At 29.8% G+C, this 19,937-nt stretch overlaps 5 protein-coding genes across 12 annotated transcripts; 2 read left to right on the top strand and 3 right to left on the bottom strand.

The window, feature by feature from the left end:
- Positions 1-168: 168 nt before the first annotated feature.
- On the top strand, positions 169-1,759 carry RpS3 (ribosomal protein S3). The gene is made up of 4 exons (XM_011648592.2): positions 169-325; positions 798-1,120; positions 1,211-1,398; positions 1,520-1,759. Exons 1-4 carry the CDS (start codon positions 191-193, stop codon positions 1,702-1,704), a joined length of 831 nt encoding a protein of 276 aa, XP_011646894.2. The 5' UTR covers positions 169-190; the 3' UTR covers positions 1,705-1,759.
- Positions 1,760-2,316: 557 nt separating this feature from the next.
- Kr-h2 (transmembrane protein 33-containing Krueppel homolog 2) lies at positions 2,317-5,024 on the bottom strand. Of its 3 annotated transcripts, none has more exons than XM_011648596.3 (6): positions 4,867-5,024; positions 4,124-4,297; positions 3,849-4,030; positions 3,680-3,747; positions 3,437-3,570; positions 2,317-3,335 (listed from the first exon to the last, which is right to left on the bottom strand). In XM_011648596.3, the coding sequence occupies exons 2-6, from the start codon at positions 4,288-4,290 to the stop codon at positions 3,122-3,124; spliced, it is 765 nt and encodes a 254-aa protein (XP_011646898.1). In that variant the 5' UTR covers positions 4,291-4,297; positions 4,867-5,024; the 3' UTR covers positions 2,317-3,121. The 3 variants fall into 3 exon arrangements, with proteins under 3 accessions (XP_011646898.1, XP_088941165.1, XP_088941169.1); XM_089085039.1 differs by having other exon boundaries at positions 4,871-5,014; XM_089085043.1 differs by lacking the exon at positions 4,867-5,024 and adding an exon at positions 4,504-4,645.
- On the top strand, positions 4,568-11,753 carry LOC105433325 (polyprenol dehydrogenase). 6 transcript variants are annotated; one of them, XM_089084985.1, is made up of 10 exons: positions 4,568-4,703; positions 5,220-5,321; positions 5,629-6,130; positions 8,439-8,626; positions 8,787-9,242; positions 9,570-9,677; positions 9,778-9,951; positions 10,049-10,265; positions 10,395-10,590; positions 10,670-11,753. In XM_089084985.1, the coding sequence occupies exons 5-10, from the start codon at positions 9,089-9,091 to the stop codon at positions 10,862-10,864; spliced, it is 1,044 nt and encodes a 347-aa protein (XP_088941111.1). In that variant the 5' UTR covers positions 4,568-4,703; positions 5,220-5,321; positions 5,629-6,130; positions 8,439-8,626; positions 8,787-9,088; the 3' UTR covers positions 10,865-11,753. The 6 variants fall into 6 exon arrangements, with proteins under 6 accessions (XP_088941111.1, XP_088941124.1, XP_011646895.2 ...); XM_089084998.1 differs by lacking the exon at positions 4,568-4,703 and having other exon boundaries at positions 5,124-5,321; positions 8,787-8,990; positions 9,071-9,242; XM_011648593.2 differs by lacking the exon at positions 4,568-4,703 and having other exon boundaries at positions 5,124-5,321; positions 8,787-8,999; positions 9,071-9,242.
- A 556-nt stretch (positions 11,754-12,309) lies between these two features.
- Positions 12,310-15,443, bottom strand: LOC105433328 (ras-related protein Rab-30). The gene is made up of 5 exons (XM_011648597.3): positions 14,911-15,443; positions 14,325-14,408; positions 14,060-14,243; positions 13,829-13,980; positions 12,310-13,754 (listed from the first exon to the last, which is right to left on the bottom strand). Exons 1-5 carry the CDS (start codon positions 14,995-14,997, stop codon positions 13,644-13,646), a joined length of 618 nt encoding a protein of 205 aa, XP_011646899.2. The 5' UTR covers positions 14,998-15,443; the 3' UTR covers positions 12,310-13,643.
- Positions 15,444-16,163: 720 nt separating this feature from the next.
- On the bottom strand, positions 16,164-19,755 carry LOC105433329 (uncharacterized). Its single transcript, XM_089084890.1, has 7 exons — positions 19,427-19,755; positions 18,559-18,963; positions 17,930-18,170; positions 17,756-17,861; positions 17,530-17,651; positions 16,899-17,147; positions 16,164-16,816 (listed from the first exon to the last, which is right to left on the bottom strand). Exons 1-7 carry the CDS (start codon positions 19,604-19,606, stop codon positions 16,422-16,424), a joined length of 1,698 nt encoding a protein of 565 aa, XP_088941016.1. The 5' UTR covers positions 19,607-19,755; the 3' UTR covers positions 16,164-16,421.
- Between the last annotated feature and the right edge of the window lie 182 nt (positions 19,756-19,937).

Here is a 19,937-nt window from a genome sequence, read left to right as displayed (position 1 = left end):
CAAATCTCAAAATGTAATCTTTTTATTATATTAATAATTATATTTTTTATTATAAATTTAATAAAATATTGCGTTATGAGTAGATTTTTAATGCATGATGCTGACCGAAAAAATTATCGACAGATATGATTTCGGTAAATCATATCGAGTACAGAATATTTTATATACGCGACGCTGCATTCGTCAGCGCATGCGCCTCGATCGATCTCTCCGAGTTCCGAGTTTCTCGAGTAGGTTAGTCCTTTCCGTTTCTTGGTTTCCCTCGTTGGCTTCGTCAAAATATGAGAAAGTGATGGAGAACCGTTCGATATCTAAAAAGAGGAAGGTTAGCTATTTTCAATGTTTACCGTGCGCAATGTGTAAAAATATTCTCGTTATCAGAACGTTAGAAGTCTTTAGGACGATATTTTGTCAAAATCAGGCGGTCGCGATAACCGCGATTAGCGGATGCCACGGATTCCGGCGTCGTCTCTCATGTGAATGTTTCGATTCTGCATGTGCTATTTCAAGATTATTTCAATTGTGTATACTTCCGTTAAATTGATTGCGCAAATTTAGTATAGTTTTTTTCATAATTACATGTTCCCGTAATTATGTTTATTAAGAATATAAATTTTAAATTAAAAAAAAATTATTTGCATTGCCATGCATTATGCTTAGAAAGTAACTATAAAATTTTTAAAACAGTTATAAATACTTGTATAGATACATGTATAGATACATTAATTATATATTCATTAAAGAATAAAGAATAAAAGATTCTTTTATATATATTTAATTTTTCTATTTATTTCCAGTTCGTTGGCGATGGTGTCTTCAGAGCTGAGCTGAACGAGTTCTTAACTCGTGAGCTCGCCGAAGATGGCTATTCGGGCGTGGAGGTCCGTGTGACACCAAATCGGACCGAAATTATTTTACTGGCTACTCATACGCAGAGCGTACTTGGCGAGAAGGGACGTAGAATCAGAGAGTTGACATCTGTAGTACAGAAGCGCTTCAACTTCAAAGAGCCCCAGAATGTTGAGTTGTATGCTGAGAAAGTGGCTACGCGTGGTTTGTGTGCCATTGCACAGGCAGAGTCACTTCGATACAAGCTGATTGGAGGTCTTGCTGTGCGAAGGTAAAATGAAATTTCTATATCTTAATCTATTTATTAATTCTAATTGTATCATTTATAATCTTTAGAAAATATTTTATTATAATCATATAGGGCATGCTATGGTGTTCTGCGTTTCATCATGGAATCTGGTGCAAAAGGTTGCGAAGTCGTTGTCAGTGGTAAATTACGTGGTCAAAGAGCAAAATCAATGAAGTTTGTTGATGGTCTTATGATTCATTCGGGTGAGCCGACTAATGAATACGTGAACACTGCGACTCGACATGTACTTCTTCGACAAGGTATGATTGTTGTATTAAAATGATGATTGCTTCGATTAATAACTAATAATTTTGTAATTTATTTTTAAATTTAAATTTTGTATGTAATATTTATTTTACATGTAATATTTATATTTTTTAGGCGTGTTGGGAATCAAAGTCAAAATTATGTTGCCTTGGGATCCCAATGGTAAGAGTGGCCCGAAGAAACCTCTTCCTGACTATGTATCAATTGTGGAACCGAAAGAGGAAGTACCACCATCGGTTCCAATTTCTGAGGTGAAGCCATCAAAAGATATACCTCAACCTACACCTCTCGCTGTATAACAATCAATTTAAATGCATTTTTATATGCATCTAAAAAATAAATATAAAAAAATAAGATCTGTGTTGTATCTTCCAGACAATGTCTTTTTGACATCCAAATGTTAAAGCTCGACTCTCTCGCTATAACCATTCTAAATTATGATGTCAGAAACGAGAAATGACATGTAAAAAGTTTCTTACGTCGTATGGCTTCATTTTGTACTTTTCTCTTAAAAATATATTTTCATTCTTAAAACTTGAAAAAAATACCAGAAAGTATCTAACAGATCATGTAAGTGTAAAATAATTCTTGAAATAATGATCATTGCTCAGCTATCAGAAACAACTAGCTCTAGTAATCTGGTGATTTCTGATAGCAGTGTACCATTATTTCAAAAATTATTTTACACTTTTACATGATCTTGGAAAAATACTTTCTAGTAGTTTTTCCAAGTTTTAAGAATATGAAAATATATTTTTAAGGGAAAAGTATAAAATGAAGCTATATGATGCAAGAAACTTTTTACATGTCATTTCTCGTTTTTGACATCACATAATCCATATCGTGTTGCGAAAGAACCGAGCCTTAAAAGGAATATTTCGTGCCAAGTAAAAGTATCAACTTTAGACATCTTTTTATTTTACTTAAAAAAATTTATTAACCATGTTTCAAGATGTTTGCTACAATATACCGATAATTATTTTCATTTTTATAAAACCATTCTAAATTACTTTTGAACAGATTAATGTTTAAATATCAAGTAGAAGATAGACGAAGTCACACTAGAAGATTAAATTGATGAAACATGACAAGTATTGAACTTATATCCAGAGCTTATATCTGAAAGAGATGACGGGATAACTGTTCCATATAATTTGGAAATATAATTTAACTTACATAATAAATATATATATATATATATATATATATATATATAAAATATACATATCCCCTAATACCGCAAAACCGTGCGAAATCAATCAAAAAGAAAAAAATAACCTAGAACACGTAACATTACAAACTGCATTACGTATCATTATCTACTTAATACAAATGGCTCAAAATTACATTTAAAGTCAAATTAGTACATGTGCATAGTTACTCTTGTTCTTAAATATGAAATTTGTTCTGAAAAATAGAATCAAGTCTATTTTTCAGTCAAGTTAATTCACATTACAAATTTTATGTGGTAATAATTAGTGCGAATTATCGCATTCTTATTTAACATTAGCAATAATTAGCATAACTATTAATAAAAGAAATCATCCACATACTTTGATCGTTTTTTCACAAATATTCAAAATTATATAATACATTCATCATGAATTTTGATGTCGGCACTCATTTTGCGCTAACATTAACTTATGTGTCGCTGAGTGGACCCTAGAACCCTAGGAGATCTGTCTTTAAGAATTGAAAAATTTAATATCATAAATATTATTGACGCACGGGCGCCATTTGTTGAGTCAGAGAAAGCAAACCCTCGATCATCTTTCGAACGATTTCTGGAACGGCTGGTTTCTTCGACATCGTGCTCAATCCATTTCTGAGCTCATAAAATACATTACGTGTAAATGGATTTCTGTGCGATGCAAGACGCAGTTTCAAAAATTGATAATAGACGAAAGGAGTCAGCAAACCAGCACGTCCTCTATAAAAACGAAAAAGAAAAAGAAATGATATTTAATAAGCTTATACCATATTCTCATTCTAATAGTTGCATGACTCAGGACAATCGTGCATAATACGTACGTGAATACTAAAAGAACTGTAAATGGTAAGATAATGATTTCTGATAGAGCACACAGGCGAAGGATATTCCGTGATTGAAATTCCACCAGAGATATCAAGAGACGAGCACCCCACCAACTGTTCTGTCCTATCAACTGTAGAGATCATATAAGCTTTAATTTATATTCTTATAATGACAGTGCAGATACACATAAAGTATAATTTTTTTACGTATGCATAATCAGCATTAATCTGTTTACTTACGTCTAACAATATAAGAGAATAGCTAGCCAAATGTATCAGAGCAAAGAGAAAAATTGGTGTAAGCACCACTGTATAAATTAGTTCAGGATTAAATTTTCCTATTATTAAAATGTGAAATATAATAAAAATAAACTACTAAATCGAGCCGTTTTAAATATAGAAAGGATACATGTGACTGGTGCCGCATATAAAAATATTAAAGAGTAAAATAGGTAGTGGCACGAGTCTTCCATTAGCAACGTTTCCAAGAATTGTCTCGTGAGCTGAACACGAGGTACTCTTTCGTGCAAACGTAATGCACTAGTTGCTGCGTTATTCATTAATATTTTATAATATATGTTGTAGGGGTTTCTGGAAAAAGAAGAAAACAAGATTTAAGATAACTTCAAGAAGGCAGGCAGGCATAATTTAGTTCCAGCTGTAAAATAAAGAAAATGAAAGTACCCAAATATAGGAATTATGTAACCAATGGTGAATATTATGGTGAACAATCTGGTGACCCATGATCCAAATTTAATTTTATTGTCTATAATATGTTGCTTCAAGGCTGGCCATCCCTTTTCAATTTGTGGCGATGAGTCACTGGATCCACTGCTCGCAGTGTCCACCATCCTGAAGCTAAAGAAAGATATCGCTTTATATCGAAATAAAAAAAAAAAAAGAGATAGGCCAATTTTCGTTTATATGGAAACTTGTTAATGGTCCGTTCATCGATAAGATATGTTAATTATGTCTCGAGGATAGTTCGTATAATTCGTATGCAAATGAGCGCTGAACTTATGTAGACCAAGAAAAAAAAAAACGAAGAAAAAAAACCGCTGTACGTATGAGCGCGATCGCGGCATCGCGCGTTTCTAAAGTGAAAGTGGCCACGCTTTCTGCGGGAGAGCGATTTCTTTTTCGGCCGCGAAAATCACGGTCACCACGCCGCGCCACCGCGTCACGCGGCCGAGCCGGACGGGAAAACGTCAGGCGAGCGAGAAAACTCCGATCGTGCCGTGGCGGTTGACGGGTAACAGCATGCGTAAGCAGGTTTTTTTTTTCCTTTACTACGCAGTGCGCGATCGACACGCAAGCTCGCGAGTCACCCGTCGTTACACCGAATGACACCGCCGTCGTGCCCGATCCGCGAGAATCAGGCGCAGGCGGAGAAACCGCGTTGTCGGACACGCGAGCGCGACACTTACGCACTGGCTCGTTCCTCACGACGATGCACACAGGATGTTCCGGAGCGTGTGATACCACGTCAATGGACAGCGGTAAACAATTGCGCGGGTCCACCTATTCGGGACATCTACGTGTCTCGCGTGCCGAGGGGGTCCGGAGGAGCCACTCACGAATATTGGCTGAATCGCTCGGCTCCCGTGGCCGCAGATTCCGTTCGCAGATGTCGCGTGAAGTTCGCGACGTGGCGCTACCTCGTGAGCGAAACGCGCGCGACTCGCGATCGGATCTCCTCGATTAACTTAATCGCCGATCAGTTGGCGGACTCGCTGGTGTGTTTCGTGGAGTAATTTACAGAACTCTTTTTTTTTCTCAGGTACATGTTGAATAACAAAATATGAATAATTCTATCTGCAATCAATGAGATCAATGATCTCTTGACGCTTGATAGTTAATCAACGATTGATGTTAATTGCAGGTTAGATTTAATCTTGATTTAATTCTATCTTCTTCTAATTCTTAAAATTAAAAAAAAGATAGAAAGTCAAATCACGAGATTAAAGTTAATTTACATCGAAACGCACATAAATTAATCGAAATGTGATCGAAGTTAATCTTGAGATGAACGACTTAAATTCAATCGGGAATTATTTAAAATAAAATTTTCTACTGTATAATTTCATTGTTTGTAATTTAATCTTTTTTTTATATATATATTAAAGAAAATAATTCTACTTATGTTAACGAAATTTAATTATTAATTAAAGCTGCATTTTGTTGGTTAGAATTATTTCATCTTTATTGTTCGAATACTAGACAAGGATAAGTGATGCAAACATTTAATGGAATGCAAAATTAATTGAAGTTCGATTGACATTGGTCGGAGTTATCTTCTGAAAGAAACCATGGAGGAAGAAGACGACGAAAAGATTTCGGTCATTCTGGCTAAAAAAAAGATGAGAAAATCTCTCACATATCTTTAAATCGGATCTTCGTTAGATTACTGTTGGATTTAAAACGCATTAAAAATTCGGAAAAAAAAACAACACTTGATGAAAGTTGAAAAACGTATAAAAAGAGTGATGAATAAAATGTTCTATTTCTATCTATCGACGCCTCAACACAGCTGATCATCAGAGAAATTCACTCTAATTTCTCTGTCCAAATTCGCAGCGCCAATGCTCATGCGCCAATTGCATCAGCTGTTACATTATCCGTTATCAGCAAGTCCGAGTATTTTATTTTCTACATTAAAAAGAGCAAGGCATCCAAGCTTAAATAACGCAGGTAGGATGAACTGGCTTAGTATCTGTTAATCATTAGAATGTATCTCGTTGTCCTCGCGCAAGACTAACTTGTTTGGTAAATTCACGAATTTGAAATCGTAAATTCACGTATTCTAAATGTTTAAATAGATATCTTATAATGTAGTTGAATAGATATCTGGCATATATCTATGACATTGTGAAATAAAACAAGTGGCGCAATTTAAAAAATGAATTGAAATCCACACGTATTACGTATTATGTAAAGACGTAATTTTTCAAGTTGAAATTTAAAAAAAAAAATGTTAAAAAGAACATCTTGTGCGTGTAAATAAATATATAAATATGAAGAAATGATTAACTGCCGAATAAATTATTTATTTCTTTCTATCAAATAGTGCAATATACACTATTGCCATTTATAATATATTAGCGTTTCAATTAGTTTTTTTCCGCGAATAATTCTTCAAATTTCTCTAATTCTAATTCTCTTTGATAAGAACGAAAAAAACATAATGAAAGAATGATTCTAAAAACACATTCTTTATTTTAATGAAAATTTTTATTTGAAAAAGAGATACGTCGTGATATTAACATTATGAAAAAATTAAATCATCAAGCAATTAATTATTCCCTTTTTTTTTTAAATAAATGATACGAATTAATATAATAATTTATATCATAATTCTTAATAAATTAAGAAGTAAAATTTCCCTCTCCCAAAAAATTCAGAAATTCCTCAGATATTAATAATTGAAGAAAAAGTAGAAGATAATAAATTAAAATCTAGGATAGTAAACATACTTTATCAAACTAGAAATATATTATAAAATTAAAAAAAAAAGATTTAAATGCAGCAAGAAATTTATTAAAGCGTCGTTTTATGTATTCATGGGTTTTTTCTGAACATTGTATTAAACATTTTCTGAACTGTGTAACATTTTAAATTTTAAATATAGATATTTAAATAATAATAGTTCAAAAATATGATGATATATATATTTTTCTCATATAGAATGAATTTCCAATTCTTGATATTTCTGGTATTCTTGGTATTTCTGAGAATTATAACAAAAATATCATTGTCACTCATATATATTACTAGTAGGTTATTTGACTAGTAGGTTATTTGATTTTTAAAAATTATTAAAATAAAAAAATGTAAAATTAAAAGAAGTGAGGAAAAGATGAAAAAAACGTCTTATAAAAAAAAGATTTAAAAACATCTAAAATAACATCATATAAGAAAGATTTTTATTTTATTATTATTTAAATTGATTTGATTATTAATAGAATATCTATAAATAAATATTATAAGGAGATTTTTTAAAACACATCGTAAAACAACTTTTATAAAATCTATAATCTTTTGCAAATGTCAAAAGTTATTTTAAGAGGTGATTTAAAAAATCTCTTTATAATATTTATTTATATATAATTATATATATATGTGTATATTTATATATATATATATATATATATATATATCGATTCTGAATTCGAATTTTTTCCACTATGTTATAAATATAAAAAATTACATACAATTGTAAAGTTTTAAAACATTTATTTATTCTGTGTCAATGATCCGTATTTTAAACTATTCTATAAATCAAGTGATGATATAATCTTAGAAATAAGACTAAAATAATAAAATAAATATCCAATATAAAGTCAAAATGTTTCTAATAACAAATATTCTCGAAAGTTGAAATTTGAATGAAAACAGAAAGACAGATAGCAATCTTACAGAAAAGTTTAAATCTATACAATTTATCATTGTCAAATTTATAATAGTATATTAAAATACAGGAAAAAACAAAGTTAAATTTTATTCCGCAAAATTTTTCTCTTCCTTTTATGTTTTCAAATTTTGTTTCTGAACTTATCAATAATTTATTATGCATAAGATAACTTGGATATTTTTTTTTATGTATCACATTGCTCTATTTTAACTTTCATGAATTATATATTTATTCTATTGTTGCATATTAATAATTACACAATGTATAAGAAATAATAAGTAATTTTAAACGATTAGTTTAAAATTTTACATTATCGTTGTGTTTTTGCAACGCAATAGGACGCAGTAAAATGATAAATTGAGTAATTTTGAATAAACTTATAAATATGATTTATAAATTATTCAGATTTTTGCTTGCTTTATTAATGTATAATAACAAAAATATGGATTTAAAGAAAAATAAATAACTTTCAATAAGAAGCACATCAACTCTCACATCTTTCATATCTTTCATATCTTCATATCTTCTATTTTCATATCTTCTATTTTTACAAGGCATCGTAAATTAATTAGCATTTTATTTTTCCAGAAATAATGGTTTGAAATCTTTTATTATCATATATGTATATAAGAAATTGTAAAAGAATTATGACGGAATTATCTGACGTCAAACGATGGGAATTATTATCAAGTTGTCCTTCATGTCGTGAGTTTGTGGGAAATTGAGAAAGGATCTGATTTCCATTTACTAAGCTAAAATAAACCATTTAAAAAGATGTAAGTTGTAATATCTAATGAAAGATAAAATTGAATGAACATAAGTGAATATGAAATTTGCAGATACCTTTAAATAATAATATTGTACTTCTTCGAGAATTATTTAGGTATTCATATTATTTATTCAGGTATTCATATTATTCACATTTATTATACACAGATGAAGACTGAAGGTTTCTCACCTAAAGCACATGAGTTGTAGAGAGGGGACAAGTATCATTTCTCAAAAGACGTCTTTTCTTACATATAACATGCACACGAACGATTGTACGCATAACGGTGATGTAGCTGGAAAGTACGGATGTAGAGCGAGACGTGACGCGTAACGGTGATCAGTCCGATCGAAGAGGAGTTCCTTATAGACGTAAACTTGGTAGCACGCTGGATTTTGTTTTACTTCTGAACATTCGTATCGGAATAAATTATTAAATTTATTATTATCAGCTGAGACTCCATGTGAAAATGTTACTCGAAGCGATAGTGGTTTGTGTTCTTATTATACTCATTACCACCGCCTATTTTCACAAATCGTGCTGGTATTGCCAGTTGCAATATTATTACATCGGGTTAGTGTATCATCTTCATGATATATTCAACATCAAGAATAATAAGATAAGTAAGAAAAAAGAAATATAGATCTGCATTATATATACATATGTTATTGTAATTTGAAGAGCATTATATTTCTTATGTCAACTGTCTAGAAATAGATGAAAGTACAACAATGAATATAATTATAACAACAAAACTATAACTTTTGTGCTCTTGTTACGAAAAGTATTTTAAAATAAAATTAAGATTTCTTATAAATTAATAACAATAACATTTAATTATTTGACATACTTTCTCAAAAGTTGCTTTATAGGAAATGATTAATCAAGGGAAATTATTGGTATTATATAATTGATGCAATTTTCTTTAATACATATGCTTTTTTTCTCAGATTTAGTTTCAATGCCGGATAAAATTGCAATTGTAACTGGCGGTTCTAGAGGTATAGGAGTGGAAGTAGTCAAGAAATTGTTACAATGTGATATGGAAGTTATAGTCGGTAAATATTACATATTATTTTTCTTTTATTTATTTATTTATTAATTGTAATTTTATTCACAGTGTTAGCTTAAAAAATATTAATTTGGAAGTATAATTAGCTTGTAGGACACCTTCCGCGGGTGAAAAGATTATTTCTGAAATTAGGAAATCTGGTATTACTAATGGACGAGCAAAGATTTATAAAATTGATAATTCTTCTTTTGACTCGGTTAGGCAATTTGCTGAGCAAATAAAAAGGAATTATAATAAAATTCACATATTAATCAACAATGGTACGGTTAATCAGTTAAATAAATTTTAATACATAAAACATTTTGATTTTATTTTTGTGCAGGAAGAAACCCATGTAACATATTCATTTTCTTTCAGCTGCTATTATGTTTCCTTCTGTTTATCAGAAGACAGAAGATGGTTATGAAGAACAATGGGCGATAAATTATTTGTCACATTTTTTACTAACATCTCTCCTTCTGCCATTATTGAAAAACGGTGGACATCCTAACGATTGCAGTAGAATTATTAATGTCACCTCATGCGCCCATGATATCGGCAAAATAGATTTTGACTACATTAGTAACAATTCCAAGTAAAGAAAAGAAATATATTGTTAAATTATTTCTCTTTATTTATTTTCAATTATTGACTTACAATTATTTTTTTTTTTTTTCTAACGTATTATTATTTTTTCTGAAATTCCATCTATTTATTATACCAGGAAAACATTTTGCACTTATTCATCATATGGACAAAGTAAATTAGCACAGACTATGTCCACGATAACAATGCAAAGACTTTTTGCAAATATGTCATTGAATGTGCTGGTGTATTCCGTACATCCAGGTATAGTGAAAACGGATCTATTCAAAGAGACTATACTGGGAAATAAAAAGTGGGCTATGGCTGCATGGAAGGTAATAATATGTTATAATTTCTAAACTGAAACTAACTACTATTATTGTTAATGATTTTACTATTATGCATCCGTTATAGACATCTGATCAAGGAGCTACTTCAATAATATATGCTGCAATAAATAAAGATATTGAAAAAAAAGGTGGGATATTTATTAGTAATTGTATAGAATTAACTGTTCCTTTGTTAGCGCATGACGAAAGAGTCCAAAAACGATTGTTTGAACTGTCTTTGGAACAAGTACAGTTAAAAGATTTTTTCCAATATTTGTAACGAAAATATATAACATCACTTATTCGATATTCTAATAAATGATCTGTTCATCAAAGTCAAATATATTATGTACTCGCTAAACTTATATTTAACATTTATTACTAAAAGTTAACATTTATTTTTATATTTAAAAAGATTATGCGATCTATTCTAATTCTAATCGCGAGAAGGATAAAATGTAGCCGACTTATGTAGACTTAAACATAATCGAATATGTATGAAATTCGACAAAGATGACAGATGATAAACTGAGAAGAAAATTTTTTTACCTAAGTCATTTTTTCTGGTATAATATAAATGTACATAACAAAACAAGCTATTCATATGAATACATGAGAAACATTCAAATCAGGTTCCTATTCTTTGTCATTGTAGTAGAAATAAAAATATCTTTATTGTTGTTATTGTTATTGTTTAATATATTTTGTTGGATGTATTTTACACAAAAATCATCTTATACTAAATCTGTTTTTAAAAAATATTAATATTCGCAATCATTATCATTGTTGATAATGCCAATTGTTTTTTTTAATTTATAATTACAATCATAAACTATTATCACGGAATTATATTTGCACAATTTGGCAACCATTAAGAATTAATAATTTTTTTATTCATAAAAATTAATTTTAGAAATAATACATTATGTTTTTTCTTTCATGTAATTTTTATTTCACATTACGCATGTCTTATTTAAAATGATCTAAAAAAATAGAAGAATTATGTTTGAAAATTTGAAGTATTTTAGAAATAAAAAATATATATGAGTAACATTAAAACTTCAAACATTAAAACTTCCGATTTTATTATTAATTTTTATTGTAATCTATGCGAAAATTACATACAAGCTAAAACTGTAATTATTGAATAAAAATGTTATCTGCAAAAACTTAATGAAGCAATTAATATGCGCACGTGTATAAGCGTAATTACAATAAATTATATCAACTTTACTCGATGTAATGTTGAATCTTCAATTGATAATTTTAGTATTGCAACATGAACATTTTTTTGTGTTATATTAATATATTTTATTTTAATTAATCTTCACATAATAATATGTGCAAGTGAAATACTTTATTTAATATTCTACATATTGGTATGATTATGTATTTAGTGCACGTATTTCTACTAATGATGTATAAAAATATGGAAACTTGAAATGTCCTATAAGTATAAAAAAATGTATATGAAAGTTTATGAAATTGTAATATTTATTATAAATCTTATAAATTAACGACAAATTTTAAACGATTTTTTTAATAATGAATAATGCATCAAACTATTATATAATTTGTTAATATTAGCAAAATCTATCAAAAATCAGAATAAATGGCACGTGCATAATGTGCACATTCTTGTATTCTAATCTATGTATAATTTTTTAATAACATAATTTTTCTAATATATTCTAATATATTCTATATTAAAATAAATGATGTATATTTTTTGACTAATATAATTTTTATTACAAGTTATGATTTATGCACTGTTAATAATGTACATTATATAATTATAACAAAACGCTTTTACAACATAAAATCTTTGGAGTAACTTCAAACTAAACAATTTGTATAAACTTAACTGTTATTAAAGATAGTTGCAGGTATCGATGAAAGTAAAATATATTAATTTTTATGTAACTTATAAATATTGTTATACATTTTTCTAAAATTTATAAATTTTAATGAGTATTAAAAGATGAAGAGATGAAGAGAAATTTGGGACGCAATTGTAAATTTTAAATTAATCTTATTGCGAAGAAGATAAATATCTGTCTTGATAAAAAAATCTTATAAAAGAGAAAGTAATCTATAACGACAATTGATACTAATATAAACTATAAGTTATTTTCAAAATTAGAAAGTTCCAGTCAACAAGAAATTTATAACAATATACATATTGTTTACAACAGTTATGTATATTAGTATATATAAAGTATAAAAGAAGTGTGAAAAAGACTAGATTCTTAATTATACGAGATATATATAGAATAATTAATAGTCAACCATCACGTTTATAAGATTCAAAAATTATAAACATAAAGTAAATGTAACAAATATCTGATCATAAAATGCTAGTAGATATTTTACAATATCATATATATTCTGTTATCACTTTTTTCTAGATTACATAATAAATAAATTGTTAAAATAAAAAATTACTCTTGTTGATTACGATATGGATTTATAATGTCATTTATGCTTGAATTTTAACATGCTATTACGAGCATATAATGAGCTGCATTCTTGAAAATAGCGCGATAAACACATATAAATATTGCACGTTAGAAATAACTTTATACATCGTAGGCTTGTGGCGTGTTGTAAAAATCTTATTATTACTAATAAGATTTTGGACAGTTTACCAAAATCCATTGTGATAATAACTATTTGTACTTTCGAAGTAACAAAAGAAAAATACTATGATTATGTTAAATACGTTTCCATTGCGTATGGAAGTAAATAATTAAACAATTTAACATCAAGCGATATTACTTCAATTAAATAAAATGTGATAATAGAGCGTAAATTTGCGCTATATAATATCTATAAAAATTTAATATCCTATATAAGCTTAATGACATATTTAAATATTAGATACATCTTACAACATAGTATAAAGCAACATAGTATATAATATCATAACACTAAACAATAACACTGCATATCAAAGATATATATGTACTAGATGTTTCCTAAATTATCAAATAGTGATACGCTTGATTTCAATCACCGTGTCTATAAAAAAAGGTGTAATATAACATTACAAAAATTACTTAAGAGAGCCTGCTACAACCGCAATTACTACTATCACCGATTGACGTCGTTTTACCGTTTATCGAAGTTGTATTCGTTTCATACCGAGGTAATTCCTTACTGCGTGCTTGCTAAAATAATATATGAGCACTGCAAAATGTTCTAAACGAAATAATTTCAGATAAAAAATACGCTCGTTTTTTACCTCCATGAGTTCAGCTGCTATTTCCATAAATAATCTTTCTACATTTTCCGCCTCTTTGGCGGACGTTTCTAAGAAGTACATGCCATGTCTTTGTGCAAAATCTTCACCCACATGCGTCGGTATCTCTCTGTCTTCTCGATCAATTTTATTTCCTAATTAACACAGAATTGTATGATTTTATTCAAGAAATCTTCTCACGCTAGTTTATAATCTTTATATATATTCACTTACCTACTAATATCCTAAGAACTTTATTACTTGCATATTCTTCGATTTCCCTCAACCAATCTGGCAAACAATCGAATGTAGGTTGACAAGAAATATCATAAACTAATATTAATGCATGTGCTGATCTATAATAACTTTGAGTAATGGAACGAAATCTTTCCTGACCCGCAGTATCCCAAATCTGCAACTGAAATGAAAGACAGCAATGTAATTTAAATACACATAATCAATACACATATGACACTGATAAACACTGATTAAACTATACCTTGACTTTCTCATTTTCTACTTCGACAGTTTTAATCATAAAATCAACTCCAATTGTTGCACCTTGCCCAGGTGGAAATAAACCCTGCAAATTTGAAATCATCGGTAAATAATACATACATACACACATATATCTCTTTATCATCTCCAATAATAATATATTTATGTAACCAGGTGCAATTCGTCATCACTTTATAGTCAATTTACATACACGTCATCTTTTATAATTTATTGCTCAGCATTCTATTATAAGAAATTATGATTTTACTTTGAAGAAACTCTTTTTCAGTGAAAATAAATTTTAAAACATTTCAAAAACAAGGCCATAACATCGATTAAAGTTACGACACGTCAAACGATCTCGCAGGCAAACAAATTAGCTACAAATGTTCCACATATATAGAAATGACATCATCTCCAGGATGCATAAATAACGAACTTCCCACCCTTCCGAGGAACGCGTTCGCGCGTGAACTCGGCTTTCTCTTCGAGCTTTCCTCGCGGAGTTTTTCGCAATCCACGGCGGGAAGGAAAGAGGAGGAGGAGGGAAGAAGGGGATCGACCGGAGAAACGTCACGCCGACGCACCTGAGTGAACCGTCGCACCAGGCAGGTCTTGCCCACACCGGCGTTCCCCACGAGCACGACCTTGAAGAGAAACTTGTAGTCTTCCATGTTCGCGGGCCACTGTCCGGCACCAGGAGGCGGAGGTCCACGGCGGGTCTCCGCGCTCGCGAGTCTCCCGCTCAACAGGGACGGATGCGCATCGGGCGACGGGGGCACACTCCCGACACCGCGACACCGTCGACTTTCCGCAAGCGTTCACCTCGGCAGCGGAGCGAGCCGCGCGAATATCACTCACTCACGCACGCACGCACGCACGCAGGCACGCACACAGACGGATGACCCCGCGCGCGCTCACCTCGGTTTCGCGCTGAGCGAGGAAGAGAGAAAGAAAGAGAAAGAAGAGAAAAACCGACGGCGACTACCTCGGCATCGCCGTCGTTATACGCGATCTCACTCGGATCTCACGTCTTCCTCGTACGCGACCGACGACATTGTTGTTGGTTATGTATATAGGCACCGACGAGGTACTGTTAAAGACGGTCAGCCATGGGTAAATTTTCGTGACTGCTAAACGGATCCGGGGATAATTGAAGAATATTGATATTACCGACCGTCGAAATTACCCCCCCTCCCCCCCTCGTACACTAGCACCACCAAGTTCCATTTTAGTATATTAGTTTTAAATAGCCACTTCCATTTACGTTCGCGTATGTTTTTTATATATTGTCGAATTTTATTTATTGTAGAAGTATTGACGAACATTAATATTAGTATATTTATCACATGTTCATATACATATACAATAAAAACAATGTATGATAAATATTTTCTTATTATATAAAATAATTAAATCCTTCATAATTATATCCTATACACAGCACAAAGCTCAGATTAGCTCCTAATGAATTTAAATTGCTGAGCTCTTAAAGAGGAGCTTATAAAATTAGGAGCTTATAAAATAAAGCTCGCAAAAAGTTCATTTCGCTTAGCTAAAATATTTGTAAGATTTTTATATAAATATCATATAAAATATTTAAGAATAAAAATTAAATTGAAATTTGAAAATAACTTTATTCGGCATTTTTCATCGTATCGAATTAATTCACTTCACCGGCACTTCACTTTTCTAGCGTTTCCTTCGCTATTACTTAGACAATGTCAAACTTTTCAGCGTGCCTTCGCTAGTTCGCTGTATTCATTGAAGATTGATGGATAGGAGGTAAAAGATAACTTTGCCTGCCATGAAAAAGCAGCTTTATTTACAATAGCAATAACAAAGTCTACTGAATGTATTTATACAAATATGAGTCATTTTTACATATAGAGATTTAACTCTAATCTAATTTTATATTAAAATATAATTCAAATTTTCACAGCTGATGTTCTATCAAAACATGATTCGTCGAAATGTTGCGACTCTATAAACAATTCGGAACAATTTCTTTATATCGGAAAATGTGTCATTATTTTTATGAGGATTTAAAATGCAGCAATAATAAACAATAAACCTAAAGCTTATTCCTAAACATAAATCAATTTGTATTTCTTAATAGTGATGTATGCAAGTGATTTGGATCCATGAGGTTGAAAAATTCTGATCTGCGGCATAACGAAGGTAAGTTACGCAAGGGGATGTGATGCAAATGCAAATTGGAATAATCAATTGAATAACACGACTCCGAATCAATTTTCCTTTTGCAACATGCTATTATCGGTAATTCATGAATCTCTTCCTCATCTTCGTTATTTGATAATACTTTGAAGAGTTTTATATCATAGCATATATTTAATAAGTACATGTTCTTTATAAACTCATGTGTGCGCGATGTCTTGTAATAATCCAAATCGTTCATTGGTATATATTTGAAACCAACGTGACTACAATCTTGCATGTTGCATGCAACATTTAAAACTTTTTCCTTTGTATCTGCAAAAAGAAATATAATATAATACATAGTAAATTTTAAATTCCATTTACACTCATATAATGCATAAATTGTAATATTTACTTAAATGACACCATCCATTGTCAAATGTGAGTATCGGGGGTTTTTTTGGAATCTGAAATTCATAGATAAATCGAGAGGAAGAGCAAATTCTCGGGAAATTTAAAAATTGCCAGTTGCTTGGTACAGATGAATAAATACAAATGTAAGAACCAATGTTATTTTTTTCTAAAAGGTATAAGTTTCTATTTATAACAAAATGTTTAGTATTAGTTTCCCAAATACGTGAAAACTCATCTACTATCCATGTATCTGTACATTGATAAAACAAAAAATAAGAATTAATATAACAAAATAATGTGTGTTCTTATAATAAATATATAATGTTCTTCTTTTTTTATAAATATATTCATGAAAAAAGATAAATATAAAAAATAATATAATTACAAAAAGTAATTCGATATAATTCGTATCTGAAAAATTATACATAATAATCTTCGTTACGGACTATTACGTATATTCAAATCATTGAAGACTTTCACATATAATACTACATATATTTTTTATTTAACTTAAAGTTAAATGCCATTTAAAAAATTAAATAATAAAACAAAAGAGGTAAGGAAAGTCAAGCTAGTGTCCTTAATATACTAATATAATATTATATATTACATATATGTTGCATTAAAATTACCTGCATGTACATCATAAATATCAATACGATTAACTTTTCTTCCATGATGTCCTATACCAGCCAGAATTATTAATTTGTTTTTGATAAATACAGCGATCATATCTCTTCTTGCAATTGGCATTCTAAAATATTAACGAAAGTTGTTTTAAGAGATGACTTCTTTTAGTAAATCTATCTATTTATAATTACACCCATCTTGTATCTGTTTAATTATTAGGATTCTTACACTGTCTGAAAATACCATTTCTTTGAAATCAAAGAATATCGCCATACTTTTTTATTATAATTTTGGTTACAAGTATGTTGTCCTCCAAGAAGATACAAATTATATCCTAAAAAATTATATAAAATAATAAATGAATAAGATAGACAAAACAAGATAAAATAAAAAATAGCATACCTCTTGCAACAATTATCTCTCCTTGTAACGCGCTGTGACTGCAATTGCAATGTTTGCTAATATCCTTAGGATATTTGAAGGAGGTAAATTTAAAGAATTCTTTACCATCCCAACAATAAATAAAAAAATCACTGTTAACATCGGCGTTGTCAAACATTATAATAGCCTGTAAAATGGATTTTTTGCTATTTTCCAAAAATTCTTCATCTATCAATTTCCACTCATTATAAATTGTATCATCCTATTAAAAATGATTTTTTATTATAGAGAGAAAATTGTATAACACGTCAGGCTGCCTCTCCATGCAGCGTAACTTGCGTAAGTGTAAATTACGTCAATCAATCAAATCATCTAATAAGAGTTTAGACGGATTTGTGTAGAGTAGCTGAGACGATTTGATTGGATGACACAGGTTACGCTTACGCAAGTTACGCCGCATAGAAAACCAGCCATTCTGTATGTAATAAAATCTAATAGAATATTAAGAAAACACAACAAATATACCGAATATATGTTTTGAAATTAGAAACATATTTTAAGAAAATTTTTAAAATTTTTATGTTATTTGTAAAATATCATTATAAATATATATAGTTATTAAAATATTACTCTCATAATTATTTTCTTACCAGATTAATTTGGACCCAATGGTTAATAATTTCACTTAAATACTGATCTGAACATCTTAAATTAATGTTACAGATGAATTTTAAAAAATCCTTTTTTTGCAATTTACAAAGTGAATCACGAGGTAGCTCCATAAAACGATCTAAACTAACTGAGAAAGAAAGATCTTGTAGCATTTGAATTCCTAATTCGTTAGCATGTAACCAAATGTCAAGTAAATATTCTGGTTTCATATATCGTTGTTCAAAAATATCTGTTATATCTTCTATCAGTTTATCTGCTGCAAATAAAACGCTTATTTCCAATAAGTCGAACAAATTATTAAACTCTTCAGGATTAGAAGTAATTCTAATCTCTCTTGCTCTTCTTGAGGGAAGGTAATCATGATGGATCCAATCAAGAAACATCTATAAAATGATTGTTTCATTATTTTGATCAAACAAGATAATTTATTTTAATAAAATACAATATCACACACACACACACACACACACACACACACACACACACACACACACACACACACATGTATTACACACATACACATACATGTATATTTATATTATACAAAAATATTAAAATAAGTTGCTTCAAAATTAAATATTTCATTAGATATTTGAAATTTTTAAATAAGACATACGCTCTATTTAAAAAATATTTAAATATTCTATCGTAAATATATAATATAATATAATAAAACTTTGTAATCAATTTTTTATGTTCTTACTGCATCAAGATTATTATTTACATTTAATTTACTATTTAATTCATTCTAATTTTTCAAATCTTTAATAGAACCAAGTGGACAGGTTTTTAACTTCAAATTAAAAAATACGAATATTATACAAAAAGAAATTTGAATTAACTTACTTCCATCAACGTTATGGGAATATCATACAAGATAATATGTTTCCTTTTATGATAGTCAATATAATTTTTGGATAAAAGTGCAGCAAAATATTGACTTTTGTCGATTAGTTTTTGCTTATCGACTTTAAATTGCTTCCCTTTCAGTATTAATGTTGTCGTTTCGATAAGTTTCTTCTTCATTTTAAAAACGCCAAAGTTTGAACACAACTAACAATACTGTAATTACGCACTAAAATATTTCTGTTTATTAAGATAAATTTTCCTTTGCTAAATTGCTAAAGCAAATGATAATCGGCACTGTCGTTTATATTTTTGAGCCACGTGGCATCGTTAAATGTTAAGCTAGCTCTCTTCTTTTTTTCTATTCCCCACTTCTCAACCCTTATATTTGAAAAGTGGGGATGTCTTTTAGGAATAGATAACAGATTTTGTAGACAAACCGCGTCAACAAATTTTACAACGTACAATAAGGGAGACAACTTCAACTATCAACTTACTGTTTGTCATAAAA

This window comes from Pogonomyrmex barbatus, unplaced genomic scaffold (assembly GCF_055798465.1).
Source record: "Pogonomyrmex barbatus isolate J1 unplaced genomic scaffold, ASM5579846v1 scaffold1, whole genome shotgun sequence".
NCBI lineage: Eukaryota > Metazoa > Arthropoda > Insecta > Hymenoptera > Formicidae > Pogonomyrmex > Pogonomyrmex barbatus.
This window is presented reverse-complemented; position numbering and strand designations above follow the sequence as displayed.

Coding starts and splice junctions, on each gene's coding strand:
- Kr-h2 (XM_011648596.3), bottom strand. CDS start 4,290: ATGGTGGACACTGCGAGCAGTGGATCCAGTGACTCATCGCCACAAATT. Junction 4,031..4,123: donor TACATAATTCCTATATTTGG/GTACTTTCATTT, acceptor TTCTTTTTCCAG/AAACCCCTACAACATATATT. Junction 3,336..3,436: donor ACAGTTCTTTTAGTATTCAC/GTACGTATTATG, acceptor TCGTTTTTATAG/AGGACGTGCTGGTTTGCTGA.
- LOC105433325 (XM_089084985.1), top strand. CDS start 9,089: ATGTTACTCGAAGCGATAGTGGTTTGTGTTCTTATTATACTCATTACC. Junction 9,952..10,048: donor TCACATATTAATCAACAATG/GTACGGTTAATC, acceptor ATTTTCTTTCAG/CTGCTATTATGTTTCCTTCT. Junction 10,591..10,669: donor GGGCTATGGCTGCATGGAAG/GTAATAATATGT, acceptor CATCCGTTATAG/ACATCTGATCAAGGAGCTAC.
- LOC105433328 (XM_011648597.3), bottom strand. CDS start 14,997: ATGGAAGACTACAAGTTTCTCTTCAAGGTCGTGCTCGTGGGGAACGCC. Junction 14,244..14,324: donor TAGAAAATGAGAAAGTCAAG/GTATAGTTTAAT, acceptor CTTTCATTTCAG/TTGCAGATTTGGGATACTGC. Junction 13,981..14,059: donor AGTTCTTAGGATATTAGTAG/GTAAGTGAATAT, acceptor TGTGTTAATTAG/GAAATAAAATTGATCGAGAA.
- RpS3 (XM_011648592.2), top strand. CDS start 191: ATGCGCCTCGATCGATCTCTCCGAGTTCCGAGTTTCTCGAGTAGGTTA. Junction 1,121..1,210: donor GGAGGTCTTGCTGTGCGAAG/GTAAAATGAAAT, acceptor ATAATCATATAG/GGCATGCTATGGTGTTCTGC. Junction 1,399..1,519: donor ACATGTACTTCTTCGACAAG/GTATGATTGTTG, acceptor TATATTTTTTAG/GCGTGTTGGGAATCAAAGTC.
- LOC105433329 (XM_089084890.1), bottom strand. CDS start 19,606: ATGAAGAAGAAACTTATCGAAACGACAACATTAATACTGAAAGGGAAG. Junction 17,652..17,755: donor AAATGGTATTTTCAGACAGT/GTAAGAATCCTA, acceptor TTAATATTTTAG/AATGCCAATTGCAAGAAGAG. Junction 16,817..16,898: donor CAATGGATGGTGTCATTTAA/GTAAATATTACA, acceptor TTCTTTTTGCAG/ATACAAAGGAAAAAGTTTTA.